At 48.6% G+C, this 14,927-nt stretch overlaps 2 protein-coding genes across 2 annotated transcripts in view; one reads left to right on the top strand and one right to left on the bottom strand.

Moving 5' to 3' along the window:
- The window catches only part of LOC126517775 (ATP-binding cassette sub-family G member 8), a 320,167-nt gene that overhangs the window by 113,065 nt on the left and 192,175 nt on the right, over positions 1-14,927 (bottom strand). The window lies entirely within an intron of this gene.
- On the top strand, positions 4,632-8,211 carry LOC126517777 (uncharacterized). Its single transcript, XM_050167569.3, has 2 exons — positions 4,632-4,857; positions 6,062-8,211. The coding sequence occupies exons 1-2, from the start codon at positions 4,821-4,823 to the stop codon at positions 7,828-7,830; spliced, it is 1,806 nt and encodes a 601-aa protein (XP_050023526.1). The 5' UTR covers positions 4,632-4,820; the 3' UTR covers positions 7,831-8,211.

Raw genomic sequence — 14,927 nt, 5'->3', positions numbered from 1 at the left:
CCCGGGACTGGAATGGCCTTTCCGCCGACGCAGTACACCATTCCAACCCACACCGTTTCAAGGCTTCCATTGAATCCCCATTTTACTGATGTGTCCAAAGAGGAGTTTGCATATATATTGTATACGAACCGTCATATTCCTGAAGCATGTCCTTGGATGGATCTGACTGTTGTGAACCTCATGTGTTTCCCGAAAAGGCCGAAGCTAGAGTGGTCTATATAATAAAGCCTCAGACTCGAGCGTTGGAGACTTCCCCCGATGCCCTTGCATGGAAACTTGTTGGGCGTGTGTTGTTGGTACACGACGCATGGATCGTATTGTAGTGACACTCACATGTTTCCCGAGAAGACCTAAGCTAGGATGGTCTATATGACGATGAAGCCAGTCTCTCAAACATTGCAGACTTCTCCCAATGCCCTTGCTTGGAAATTTGTTGGATGTGTGTTGTTGGGGTACGACTCGTGTCCTCCCATGGATCGTATTATTCTGACTCTCACGTGTTGCCGCAAAAGTCCGAAGCTAGAGTGGTCTATATCATGAAGCAGCAGTCTCAAGCATTGCAGACCCCCCCCCCCCCCTCCCACCCCCTTGCTTGGAAACTTGTTGTACGTGTGTTGTTGGGTATGCGACGCATGTCCTCCGATGGATCGGATTGTTGTGAACCTCGTGTCTTTCCCCAAAAGACCGAAGCTATAGAGTGGTCTATATCACGAAGCCTCGGACTCAAGCATTGCAGGCGTCTCTCGACGAACGCCCTTGCCTGGAAACTTGTTGGATGCGTGTTAGTGCGACTAGTCTTGCGCAACAAATCGGATAACCTCCCCCCCCCCCCCCCTCCGTGTTTAGCGTTAAATGCGACTGGTACCAGCGCAAAGGACGATACACGGAATGCAAGGGGGCTATCGCGTTTCGCCCCTGAGAGAACTCTAGTGGGTCTGATTTTCGGACGTGGCAGCAGGATACTTGAATAAAACTTCGGTTGGGGCTAGTTGGTACATGGTATTTTGAAGGTGTAAAATTCAGCGCCGTGATTTCTTATGTGCACTTACTTTAGTCTAGTTAAGTGACCGGACTTTGTGATTGCTTAAGTGCACATATGTGACTGGACTCTGTGTCGCTGTGTTACTGAGTTGACTTTTGTTTTAGCGTGGCATTAGTCTACTTACTTGACTGGACTTCGTGTTTTTATGATTTGGAGTTGTCTTTCAGTTATAGTGTGACATTTGTGCCCTTATGTTACCGGAATTAGTGTTGTTAGCGTTTCACTATTTTTGTTACGATTTATTCGTTTCTTTTAAAATCCCTATGTGAAAAGGAGTAGCCGGCGCCAGTTAAAGGCGACAGCATCTCCTAAATACCATATAATAAAAAAGAAGCGCAAAACCCAGGACAACCCACAAAGAAGAGACGAGACAACCACTGGCGCTGTGCTGTTGACTCGTCTCTTCTTTGTTGTCCTGGGTTTTGCGCTGAAATTTTACACCTTCAGGATACTTAAAAAAGGAGGAATGCAAAAGAAAAAGAAAGAAAAAGACGATGGGTGTACCGTGTTGCGGGTGAACGTTACACCTGACACGACTTCGATGAAACCCAAGTGGTAAATACCGTCATGGAGTCCTCCACTGCGGCTTTAACTAGAAGTTGAGTTAACGCAGAATAAAAAGTATGCGCACGCACTTCGCACTCATTATATCCGGTCGCTTCGATCACAAGAAAGTTTGCCATTTAGAATACCAACTTCGCCGATGTAGTTGGGCCCAAGTTTAATATGATGGCTCCACGTTCAGGACGACTCTACTGCCGTTCTTTTTTCTTACCTAACTCCAAGCGAACGTGCGTGAGGTTGATACCTGAGAAGCGTGGAATGTATAGGACACGTCGTATGCACACCTCATGCAGTGAATCAGGCGTTATATGTATAAGCAACCTGCGATGGCGCGACACTGCGGTCATTTTTTTTTTATATTTCGCAACGCTCGCTTCGAGCACTCTTCGGCGGCGATTGAACGAACAAACGGGAACTAACGGGACTGACGTATACGAACGGATCCAGTTGATCGCGGTGCGGCGATGCGTAGGACTTCCTTTGTCGATTCGGTGTCGAGGAAATGCTTTTTCTTTATTCATTTGTCGATTCGGTGCCAAGAAACAAAACCTTTCCGTGTCGCGGAACCAGTCGGGCCGTCATGAATGCGTAAGGTTGTAAGCGGTATAAAGGTTCTAGAAAAAAAAAAAAAAAAAAAAAAAACTAGTCTTGCGTTTCATAGCAACACACGGTCTCCAAATAAATCGTGTATCAGAGGGCCCTGGGTAAGTTTTGACTGCGTGTGTTTTATTGCGATAGCGATTAAACGGACACTCCAGGCGAATTATTGCCGTCGGCGTCATCGTGATGTTCCGCATAAAACCCAAGGGCGATAACATCGTCGCCCCGCGTCTTATGGTGTATGTGCGACTAAAAGCATGCGAGGATGAGCCGATGATCGCTGCTCAATCTCGTGCGTGCAGAGGAGAAAAGCGAGGACGAAGCGCGCCGTCTCCCGTCGGGCGCATTGAACCGGGGAGAGGGGAGATAGGGGCAGGGGGGGCGTTGTATTTCGACAGTAACTGAGTTTGGCGCGGTCGCGCGGGCAGCGATCTGATTCAGGGGCATGCACAGTCTAGATGCGCTGACGGCTCGTAGCTTCGAGTGTGCTGTGTTCTCGCCGCTCGGTTTGCGTTGAAGCGATAGACAGCACGAAAGCCACTTCGCTCGCTGCTGCTGCCGCACTTCCTCGCGCCAGCGTTTTGACAGCGAGTGTGATGCGTTCATGTTTGTCTGTGCACGCTGACACCATCCTTGTTAATATGGTTAGGAAGCCAATATTTACAAGTTGCCGATAAAACTACTGTTTTTGCTACACACAGCTGTCTACTAATTTGCTATCGCAAATGATGCCTACGGGGTGAAATTGCAACTTTTTTTTTCGCGCGCACATAGAACCGAGAACACCACCGTTTTTGCATAGAAAGGTAGCCACGTACCACAGCCGGGAATCGCGCCCGCGACCTCGCACTCTGCATCAGAAATTCATATCCACCAATCTACTGCGGCAGGTTTCACGTGGTGCTTCGATGGCATGATAAACTGCCGTGTATAGGACGCGAGCCGTTGGCTTAGCCATCACTAGCCAGAAGAGGCCATTGTATAAAACCAGAAGTGGCTGCCTCGCGCCAAGCCCTTATCGCATTTATTGACAAAGCGACGCACCCAGTAGCTCTTGACGAGTGACAAACAGGCAAACAAATGAGCAAGCAAGCAAGCAAGCAAGCAAGCAAGCAAGCAAGCAAGCAAGCATAGGCTTGTGATGAAAAGGAATACAAGTGATGGTGCGACGAGAGCGTGCTTTAGACTTAATATCGTCTTCTACAAACACTCGACGTCTGATCGATCCTCATGCCTGCTTTTCAACAGGAAAATCAAGTCATAGCTAACCAAGTTAGTGGCAGTGTGTATTATTTCGTATAAAGTCAAAGTTTTGTATTTCTCCTCCTTAGTTAGCCGGTATGCGTTCGAGAGCACGATCGAACTACGAATCATTCTTACACAAAAGAGCTGCAAGAATGTTGCAGTTTCATATATTCAGGACGATGCCACCGGGACAGGCTAAAGTGCGAATATGTTCCGTCCGTGACAGAATCCTCAACACAGGAGGATGAAGGGCGATATGTACCAGGTACGACGGACGGGGTAGCAACAGGTGCTTGCAATCTCCGCAAAGGGGCATGCTGTTATTTACCGAACTACCTTATGACGACTTATTCCGTCACGCACGTTGGAAGAATATAAAAAAAAGGGAGAGAAAGGAAGAAGAACAGTGGCAGAGGGAGAGGACCCCGAGAAACACGAAACCGGAACAGCGGATGCCTTTGTGCGCCTGACTTTTCCGCCACCAGCCCAGCGAACAAAAGCCGTCTCACGACGGGCCGCACGCACTAGAGCCGCGCTTTCTTGTTACGTCACTTGTAGTATTCTTACAGCGACGCGCAAAGCAACAAGCGTCAGATTAGGCATCGATGGCAAGCGACGCCGACTATAGCCGGCATTAGCCCTTCTCTCGCAACCGAACAAATCACCTTCCTTCTAACCCTCCCTCACCCCGTGCTTCCCTCTACCCTCTCTCCGTCACAGCAAGCTTGAGCCACGAACGACCCAAAGAAAGAAAGAAAGAAAGAAAGAAAGAAAGAAAGAAAGAAAGAAAGAAAGAAAGAAAGAAAGAATCAACTGCTATTTCCCACATTGCTCGATCAAAGCAGACTTGTGCCACGAACGGTCTCGAGAAAGAAAGAAGGAAAGAAAGAAACCAAGGCAAACAAGCCAGAGAAAGACTGCGCCGTCATTGACTGTGAGACCCTAACGAAGTTATATTGTTTCGCGTTGCAAGCCGCGGCGTCTACACGACGAACTGCCCGTGTCCCGGCGACCACAATGCGGACCTTCGGAAAGCCGTCGCGGCAGTCTGAGGCGACAGCGGGGAAGGGGAGAAGGCTTCTCCGCTACGGGTGGTTCGGTAACAGGCGCGTATCAGACATACATCTAGGCGTAGTTACATGGTTCTATGTATACGTATACATCTATATATAGCGCTAACCGGAGCTCGGCGGGGGGCACGTGCGAAACGGGAAGCCGTGCCGCGCGCGCAGGCGGGCGTCTCGAGGCCCCGTTCGACGTCAAACCTGTCTTGTTTGTGAGCGGTGGGGGCAAATAACTCTTCCAAGACTTCTGTCCTCGGAGACTTCGGGAGGAAGTCGACGGGGCCCTCTGCGGGCACCCGGGCGACATGGCGTGCGCGGAGCTGCTTATCATGGCCCTCCTGGGTAAGCTTGCACAGTCATAGTTAGAAGGGTAGAAGACCGAAGGGTTTTTGTTTTAGGAGAGGCGGCGTTAAATTTCAATAAGATAGATAGATAGATAGATAGATAGATAGATAGATAGATAGATAGATAGATAGATAGATAGATAGATAGATTTTAGTTACGAAAGGCATAGGCTGGCCTAAGTTATACCTCATTAGGGGAAAAAAGGGAGTAAGTTATAGGGAATAAGAGAAGTAATGATGATGATCAGTGATGATAAGGATTATTGTTATGACAACGAGAAGGAATTATACACATGTGGACCGCGTTGCGATACCTCCAAAACCGTGTGTCCAACCCAATGCCTCGTAAAAAAAGCTATAGCTACCCTAAAGAGCATGCTTTGCTGTGTGCACCAGGCCAGACAGTATGATAACGTAGGTGGCTGGGTGCGCCTTGGGCAAGAAACGAATAAAAGAAGTAAAAGCGGTCGTAAAAAAAATTATACGCTGTCGTAAGAGGCAACTGCTGCACAGGGAGTCGTTAAGGGTGCGTCATGTGCTGAAGATTGAAGGGAAAGTGAGAGAATGAAAGAAGTCATGACGCGTGAAACATTGAGTTAGAGAAAGGTATGGCGGTACGCGCCATCAACTACGCGGCAATTTGAAAGACGTTGAAGATTTTCTTTCATTAAACGCGCGTCAGAGAAAGCCTTCCATATGACGCTGCTTTGGTCAGCCAAGCTCTGCTGACAGACGACTCTCATATAACGCCACTGCTTTCGAGGTTTAGAATACCGATAGGCAATTCGTTTAGGTGAATGGCCTTGTTTGCTTTCGCGTTCCTTCTCTGACGATGCTGCTGTTATGTTACTGCAATAGAGCAACAACAACAAACGGCATGGGCTTGTTATTGTGGTTGCCGTCATCGTTGTCGCTGCTGTAGTTCTTGTTGTCTTTTAAATATGGCACGTACCCACGAGGCAGGATCGGTCAGGATTCGCAGTGCAGACAATACGAAATGACTTTATTCATTGTTAGTTAGTACCACTGCTAAACGGAAAAGGAAAATCAACATCTTGATTGCCGTTTTCGCATTCTTTTCTTTTCCCACTTCCTCGTCCCGAATGCGAAACGCAACGAATCGTCACTGCCTGGGCAACGCCATTATTCGCACCAACGCCTACGACTCCCGCGGATTCCTTGTGGCTTTCTTTAAAAACCAGCGGCCTTGAAGAAACAAAACATGACCCAGGAGCCGATAGTGATGTGGCTTGGCAACTCCTCTTCTCCACCGCGATTGATCCCCTGGTCGAGCGTCAACAAATCGCCCGGCAGAGGACACGGCGAGCAACCAAAACTCCGCGTGGGTGTGAGCCCCGAGGGCCTAGCGAAGCCATTTGGTCCCACCAGCGAACACACTCTGACGCCGCTGGCGGCGCTGCCGTCACATTTTCGGTATCCACAGAGCAAAAAGCCCGGCGGTCCACACAAGAAGAAGAAAGGTGGTGGCGTCCGCGGCCCACGAAAGAAGAAAAAGAACCGAAAGAAAAAGTTTAGAAAAGGTGCAAGGAACCTCCGTGGCGGCAGGGGACGCTCGAAACGCAAGGGGCGAAAAAGACCAGAGGGCGGGAAGAAACCACCGCGCGGAAAGAAGCAGACGACAAGGAGGTCGCAGAGGAGGAAAAGTACGCGTAGGCGAGGTTCTTCTGTCTCACCAGACGGAAGTGTTTCTACAAGGAGCACAGCGCGAGGACGTCGACGTCATCCCCACAGTCCTGGAGAGGGACAGCAGAACCAATCCAGAAAGCCGGCCACCAAACCAGGTGACGTGGAACAAGATAAGACTGGCGCGGGTCCCAAGAAAACGTCGATAACGTGGACGTCGACGTCGTTGAAGCTCGAAGGTACCCTCACTATTGGTAGCCGGAAACCGGAGTCTAACACTCCTGGAGCGAGTGTCCGGCCAGGAAAGGCGACGCGGAAACCGCAAGACGGGAAGGAACATTCGACGCTCCGAGCTCACGGAACGGGGCAGCCAAGTAACCGAATACATCTGAGCACCCCGAAATCGACACATTTGCCCGGTGACAACGGTATTACGAAGTCCGCCGAGCAAGGTGCGCGTCACAAGAAGCATGAAACGGACCACGGACGACCACCAGCATCGTCTCACCATGGGATGCTGCCCAAGACTCAGTCAAGCTCGCCGGACAAGGCAGCAGCGACAAATAGCATAGACAAGCTTGGTCGGAAACAGGGCATCGGACAAACGGGAGGAGGCAGCAGCCAAGCACAAAGCGAGAAGTCGTCGGCTGTTACTCCAAGCCTGAAAGCCGAGTCTTCTACGCCAACTGTCGCGGCAAGCCAAGCGCCCGCTCAAATGCGCGGCAAAAATTCGAACGCCAGCACCAGAAAGCCCGCGGAATCTTCCGGAACGACATCAGCCGCGGGGTCTACCCCCAAGACTGTCTTGAGTAGCTCGCCTACGAAAAAGACTGGATCCAGACTCACAACGCGCCTGCGCGATAGTAAATTCGGTGCGTCTGCTGCAGTGACGACAGTTTCGAAAGCGCGACCACCTGCGTCTATGGGGGCGAGCCGGCTTACGAGAAGGCCCAGTTTGCAAACGACATCGAAAGGCAACGGTAAAGAAGCGGGTACCACTCAAGCCGCGCCGCCTCATAAGAAGAAGAAGCAGCAACTCCACGGGCGTCATCACCAACGTCACAAGCATCACGGTAGCACCCACCACCCGTCGCGTCGCCTGGATGTGACGCCACTCTTGACTTCGCTACGTCGACTCGAGCAGGCGACGAAGGCTAGCGAAATGACGACGGCAAACAAGGCATCGCTGACGGGGCGCCCAGAAGCAAAAGATGGCCAAAAGGCTTCGATATCACCGCAAGCGGCGCGGCTTGCAAGCAGCACGAGTCTGTCTGCACTGTTGCGAACTATACCCGTAAAAGCGCCAGAAGCTTCCACCAGTAAATAGAAAACGTAAAAACGATCTCAATAATAATAGACAGTTTCAGAATAACGTTTGTCGCCTTACGTACGCTAACCGTAGCACATTTGCGGGATGTTACGGTGCGTGTCCTTTCAAATCTTTTAGTTTACCTTAAGGTGGTGGTGGTAATGGTGGTGGTAAACTTTATCGAAAGAGGGAAGGGGAAAGGGATAAGTGGCTGAGGGATCGGGCTCAAGTAAGGCCCTGGGCCTGCTTGGCCTTCTCCGCCCAGTCCACCAGTTCAAGCCGTCGGTCGACGTCCCCGGAACTGAGCCAGGCTGTCCAGTCAGTTTCGCTGCTGACGGGGGGAAGGGAAAACCTTACCTTACGGAAACACACACGTAAATAAAACGTTACAAAACAGGGCGCCGTCTGGTGCCTCGTGCCAAACGTGTCCAAGCCAAGACGGTCCATTAGCGACCAACCTGCTGTTGCTATGTGGACGCGTCTCGTTAAGCGTACGGGCGCCAGAATCGCCGAACGATCTAAGAAAATGGACGAGCAATGCGCTCGTAACTAGCCTTTCAGGTGAGTTCAGAGAAAGCGAAAGCTCATTACAATAGTTACTGGCGATTGACGCGAGTCAGAGCGTAGCCATCACGAGAATTCACACTGAAGCGAGAATAATGGGTGCCGCCATGTTCGACATTTCTTAGCGTCCGTAAATATTACGGACGTTAAACTCGCCAAATAGCGTACGGTTTCATAGCGCGCGTAAACCGCAGAAACTCAATAACGTTCCGAGCATGTGCAGTGAGGACGACGCTGTTTTTTACGTATACGTAATACTTTTACGTTTGGTTGCAAACGCTAAACTAAAGCTGTCTATAACATAGCAGGCGCACAAAGACTACTTTACGCAAAAGAATAAAAAATAAGAAAAATAAACGTGAATCCTATTACCCCGTGAGGTCAGTAGATAGACTAAGTTCGAAGGTGACACATAACGCAAATCGTTGCAGACTTCCAGAGACGGTGTTTACGATTCGTGTACGCTGATCTCAACAATCCAATCACCAGATAGGTACAGTGGATGTAGCGCGTTACTGAACCGATGCTACGTTGCATCAAGGACTGCGTAACCATGCACTTTCGGAAATAAAACGACTGAGACATGGCCATGCCATGGCATGATCGAAATACATCTTACAAGAACCATTCCACGAGTGTTGTTGTGTCGATTGGTGTCTTTTTCACCGACAGCTGCAAGAACGAAGTGGGCGGAAGATTGAAATTTCGAATATATATATATGGTGCACCGGCTAACGTTAGCCAACACCCGACGTGGTTGCTCAGTGGCTATGGTGTTGGGCTGCTGAAAACGAGGTCGTGGGATCGAATCCTGGCCACGGCGGCTGCATTTCGATGGAGGCGAATTGCGAAAACACCCGTGAACTGAGATTTAGGTGCACATTAAAGAACCCCAGGTGGTCAAAATCTCCGTGCCTCATAATCACAAAATAGTTTTGGCACGCAAAATTCCCATAATTAAAAAAGAAAGAAGGAAACGTTAGCCAAGCTGTTCAAGGAAATAAGTGATTTAAAGAACACTGTGCAAGATACGATCTTAAAACCTACAATGTTCGGTCGTCACACCTCTGACGACCGATTCGTATGTTTTATAACTTGCCCCATCATTTTTAAATAATTTTTTTTTTCGTTGGACAGATTGCATAACTTTAGCTGGGGCACAGAGTGTAAGTTCGCGCCAGCCGAAACAGATAATCAACTGCTTTCTTTGTCGCCTTTTCTTGCTGAATGCCGGAAGTAAATAGGTCATCTACGGTGACTGACCCGATCAGGGGGGAGACGAGGATGCTACATAGTTATGGACGTAGCACTTATGATTTAAAAGAGGACGTCAAGCTCCTCCGGATTTACAGTGTCGTTGCGGCAATCGGCAAATCCACGTGTCACTGTATACTAGAATTGACTCAATCATATTGTTTCTGTCAGATTTCGGACGAATAAAAGAACTCGCGAACTGCGTCTACAATACAGCGAAAAAGCTGACACGAAAAATTCAGGATGCAGCATAAACATGCGAACCCACAACATAATCTTACCTCGTCATATGCGTTCAGGCAAAGAAAAGCGGTTTTTACCGTAACAAACATGACGACACAGTTACTTTGTCCACGTAGTGGAAATGTCGCTTTCAACATCTAGCCGTAAAAGATGATGCCGAAAACATGGCGTCTACGACGTTATATCGATTTCGCATTCCGCGATTGCTTCCGTTCCATGTAGGTAGCCTTGGAGATCCGTCTCCGTTACCCAGCAGCAACCCTCGCTGAGACGTCGATTTGAATTAAAGATCTATATATCTAACATTTTTTTTGTATGACGCCCGTAGCGTAATCTCCTGTAATAAGAAGCGACTTGAAACGTTATCATGCCCACGAGTTGTATTCAGCTCTAAGGAGGATACAGACGTCCCACAGACTTCGCAGCTGTAGGCTTGTTGACTTTCTGCGTACTGCCCAAACGAATTAATTCTGAGTGTCCAACTATTGGACGCAATTTGCGAGTGCACAAAGCGGACTTGCGACGCAGGAGCGGCATGGGCACGTCGCCGTCAAAGACATTCTACGAGAAGCGGCAGCCCTTGGGCCCCGTTCGCGATCGCTGTTGCTAAGGGCATATAAGAAGGAACTGTGAAACACGCAAACGACGCCACATCAGTTCCCGCTGCCATGCTTCCTCGCTTAAAGAGCAGAACGCGCGCGCGATATTGACAGACCCGGAATTTCCCTCTCGACAACGTCGACACATGCACACAACGCAAAAGGAAACGAAGACGGCACACTTCCTTCACCACAGTTTGCACGCCAACCAGGCAGGTTGTACTTTCCCTGTGTTGCGAGTCATCGTATTCACTGGGCGTGGCGAGCCCGGGAGATCGAGCACGTTAAAATTAAACTATAGGGTTTTACGTGCCAAAACCACGGTCAGATTAGAAGGCACGCCGTAGTGGGGGAGACTCCGGACATTTGGACCACCTAGGGTTCTGTTAACGCGCACCTAAATCTAAGTACACGGGTGTTTTCGCATTTCGCCCCAATCAAAATGCAGCCGGGATTCGATCCCGCGACCTCGTGCTCAGCAGCCCAACACCATAGCCACTAAGCAACCACGGTAGGTGAATCAAGCACGTTAAAGACACGACAACGCGGAGACGCGACGCATTTACGAGCGCGGCCGATTTCTGCGGTATAACTTTTCAACCGCCCGTGTTGCACGGCACACAGCGGCACACAGCGTGGGCCGCAGCCTTTTAATTAAAACGGCTCTTTCGCTTCATTTTCCATAGCGCGTCCCCCATATAATCTGAGAATACAGAATACAGTTGGGCCAGACTTGGTGGATGCCGTTTGTGAAGAAAAAAAAACAGCGTTTCACGTTCCGTGAATGTCAGGCCGCCTTTGACGCACTTTCTAAAGACTTCTTGGAAAAACGAGCATATCTTCTGCTGAAGATATATTGAATGTCAAATTATTTTCCTTTGATAGAGCGTATCCCAGACTGCCCAGGCTTTCTGACCGCGTCAGAGGTACAGGTTTTGCAGACGTTGAAAAAAAAAAGAAAGAAAGAATCGATGACTTCGTTCAAGAGCAGGCTAAAAAGTGGTGCTTTATCTAGGATGTTACTCGCCGAAAAGAAAGACAGAGATGGAAAAACGAATGAAGTACTGAAGCCCAGTATTCATTATTGATCGAGCATGGAAGATTATAGACATCAAAAGCACTACGCCGTCATATTGCTTTTACCGTCTCTATTAATATTAAATTCTGTAATGTGGACGAAATAATCGCGGTGTCTAAAAGGTCGAGCTCTGGAAAGAAAGAAAACTACTTCAGCGGTGAAAATTTGCTAAAGGCACAGTAATAACATTTGCACGACTTTTATGCTCTAAAGCTGCACGTTGGGCTACGAGGTATTCAGTCCTTGAAAGACTTCCACATTTAAAATTTTAATTCTTAGGTTATGAAGCGCGTGCAGCAAGGGTGCACGGAAGGTATATAGTTAATGAAGGCACCCGTTATAAATATGCAGATCCTACGGGGGCAGCCTCGCCGACTGTCAATGCATCCTGACGGAGCCAATATATTTTTTAACGTGTCAGCGCACGAGCATTTCCTTATCTATAAGTTGTCGCCACGGCAAGCAATCGATCCCGCTTTCTATGTATACCTTGTGATCTGAAACAGAACGCAGTACGGACACTCGAACACCACGGTGATGTGTCCCAAAGGTGGGAAGCAAGCAGAAGTAAGTAACAGTGTGCAATATAGCCCATTTCGTGAAATGTATGGCTTTGCTGCCTCATTCTGGGCAATGCGTTTTTGTGCTGTTAAATGTCTGTGTAATCAAAGATATCGCAGATATGTGCGTGCTACATTGGAACGAGTAGGGGAAAAAAGCCTCAAGTATGCGTGGACGACCAAAACAACGTTGTAGACGTGGGTCTGTCTGACCTACATGAGACTTCAAAAGAAGGATTTTGTTTGGATAATCACCCCCCCCCCCCCACACACACACACATACACTATCTCGCGGTGGCTTATAAAAGGCTTCGGCGTTCTACTGCCTACTTTCAAATGGAGGCTGGAATGCAAAAAAAGGCTCGTGACTTTGGACTTACACGCGTTTCTGTAAATGCTTTATCCACATAAACCGAAGTCATTTCGATGGCTGCCGGAGTTATATAGTGTTTTTTGCTAGCAACCTTAACGATCACATGTAATGAGCTACCCATTTATATATAACGACTACTCGAGAGAGCCATAACAAAGGCAAATAGCCGGTCTTGGAGTTTGTTTTCCTAACGTGAGTGACAAAGCGCGCGTCGAAAGAACAAAAAAATGGAACGCAATAACGACCCAGCTTTAGGTTGCCTTTGTTCAACGACACGCAAGTTAGCAGTTTTCCCTAAGCACAGGCCTTCTCGTTCCTGTTTCTTTCCTGGGCGTTTTATTTTTGTAATCATCTCGGAGCGCGAGATTTCGATCACTCACGACGTGCAGCCGCACTTGATGCGGCCGCGCCCTTGAGCCGTTCAATTTTGTATTTTTTATTTCCCTTCCATTCAAGCGAGCGTAAAATGAAGGTTCGCTCAGCGCGGTGCCGGGCCTGGTGCGGAACGCGGTCAAAGTAGCGGAGATGCTATCGGGGGGTACGCTTATCTACGAACACGTAAAAGCATACCAGAAACCTGGCCACGGTGCTATTACGTCGGCAGCGCTTTGGAAGACGAAATGAAGCTGTGTGGGCGCCACGAGGTGCAACCACGCCGACCACGAGATGACAATTTTCCAATAAAGTTTAGTTGGCAGTCGGGGCTATGGTTCTGTCGCGGTTGTTGTCTTCATTCAACTGATCTGCTCAGATACACCTTCGTGATAAATAAACTTGCCCAAAATCAAGTTGTTGCAACGATGATGCGTCAACGAGAGCTTCGACAGCAAAGCTGCTAGCCTGTAGTTGGTCGTGATATTTTTTGCGACACACACACACACACACACACACACACACACACACACACACACACACACACACACACACACACACACACACACACACACACACACACACACGCACGCACGCACACGCACACGCACACACGCACGCACACACGCACACACGCACACACGCACGTACGCACACACGCACACACGCACGCACACACACACACACACACACACACACACACACACACACACACACATACACACATTCAGTGACTGAAGCGAAAAGTGCACACATTCTTTGGTATCACGCCTACATCATACAGTACAGCATTCGGTTCAATAAAGAACAAGCATCCAAACCGCATCATCGATAATAAGGCGCTCCTGATAACAATGCGAAACACGTAGAGCTCCCCGCATAATCTCCCGGGTAAAGATCACTGCTGCGCAAGCTACCGCGGCGACTTGACTTCCTAGCTTCAAAACGAAGTTAAAAAAAAGCGCTCGTGTACTTCGATGAAGTGCCCACGTCTACAAGTGACCCGCCGTGGTTGCTCAGTGGCTATGGTGTTGGGCTGCTGAGCACGAGGTCGCGGGATCGAATCCCGGCCACGGCAGCCGCATTTCGATGGGGGCAAAATGCGAGAACACCCGTGTACTTAGATTTAAGTGCCCGTTAAAGCACCCCAGGTGGTCGAAATTTCCGTAGTCCTCCACTACGGCGTGCCTCATAATCAGAAAGTGGTTCTGGCACGTAAAACCCCATAATTTAATTTTAACGTCTACAAGTGCACCTCGAAAAACGTTCGCGAAACGTGTCTGAAAATGAGATCGTGGTTCTGGCACGTAAAACTTTAGAATTAATTTAATGAATGAAGCGCCTGTGGCAGTAAAAAATGATACCATAGAGTATATAAAAAAGAAGGAACTCTCGCGCTACTTACTACAGCATCTACAAGCATGGCAGTTAAACCAGCATGAGAATGATGGTTATAAAGCACGGAGGTTGCCTAAAATCCGTCCTTCTGGCTTCACACTACTTTCTGGCTTTGCAAAACTGATCATGTTCAATTATGTATTGCCTTCTAAATGCAACAATTCGCAACGATTGGGCACGTGCATACAGTCTAATTGGCTTCTGTGCAAAAAAAAAAAAAAAAAAAAGAAAAAAAAGAAAATGTTATCGCCTCACAATTCAGGCCAATAAAGGCAGATAAAGCGTAGTAAACGCAGTCCTAAGAACGTATGAAGCCACAATCAGGGCATCAAGACAAATCCATGTATATGGACCATCACTCCAATAGTAGAAAAACGGTCGCCGCGCCAGAAAAGAAAAAGAAAGAAAGAAAGAAGAAGAAACTGAGGGAAATAGTGTCCAGAACTATACGCAGTACGTCGCAGTAAAATTACAATGAACGCGTACAGCCTTTTATACTCAACGCAGCCACAGTAGTCGCCAGTATAACAGTAACTGTCATTTCAAAACGATTGCGGGCACGCAACGAAAAAGCGCTCGCCCCGACAGCGCATAATACGATTCTGCATCCGCGGCCGTCGAATGGATCTCGTTTGAGCGGTCAAGTCACAACCGAAGGCTTCTGTATATACAAA

Source organism: Dermacentor andersoni, chromosome 11 (genome assembly GCF_023375885.2).
Source record: "Dermacentor andersoni chromosome 11, qqDerAnde1_hic_scaffold, whole genome shotgun sequence".
NCBI classification, from domain to species: Eukaryota; Metazoa; Arthropoda; class Arachnida; order Ixodida; family Ixodidae; genus Dermacentor; species Dermacentor andersoni.
Note: the sequence above shows the minus strand (reverse complement) of the source record. Positions and strands in the feature narration are given on the sequence as shown.

Excerpts from the sequence above, each read along its gene's own strand:
- LOC126517777 (XM_050167569.3), top strand. The coding sequence starts at position 4,821 with ATGGCGTGCGCGGAGCTGCTTATCATGGCCCTCCTGG. Across the intron at positions 4,858-6,061 it reads GCTTATCATGGCCCTCCTGG|CGGCCTTGAAGAAACAAAAC; the intron begins GTAAGCTTGCAC and ends TTTAAAAACCAG.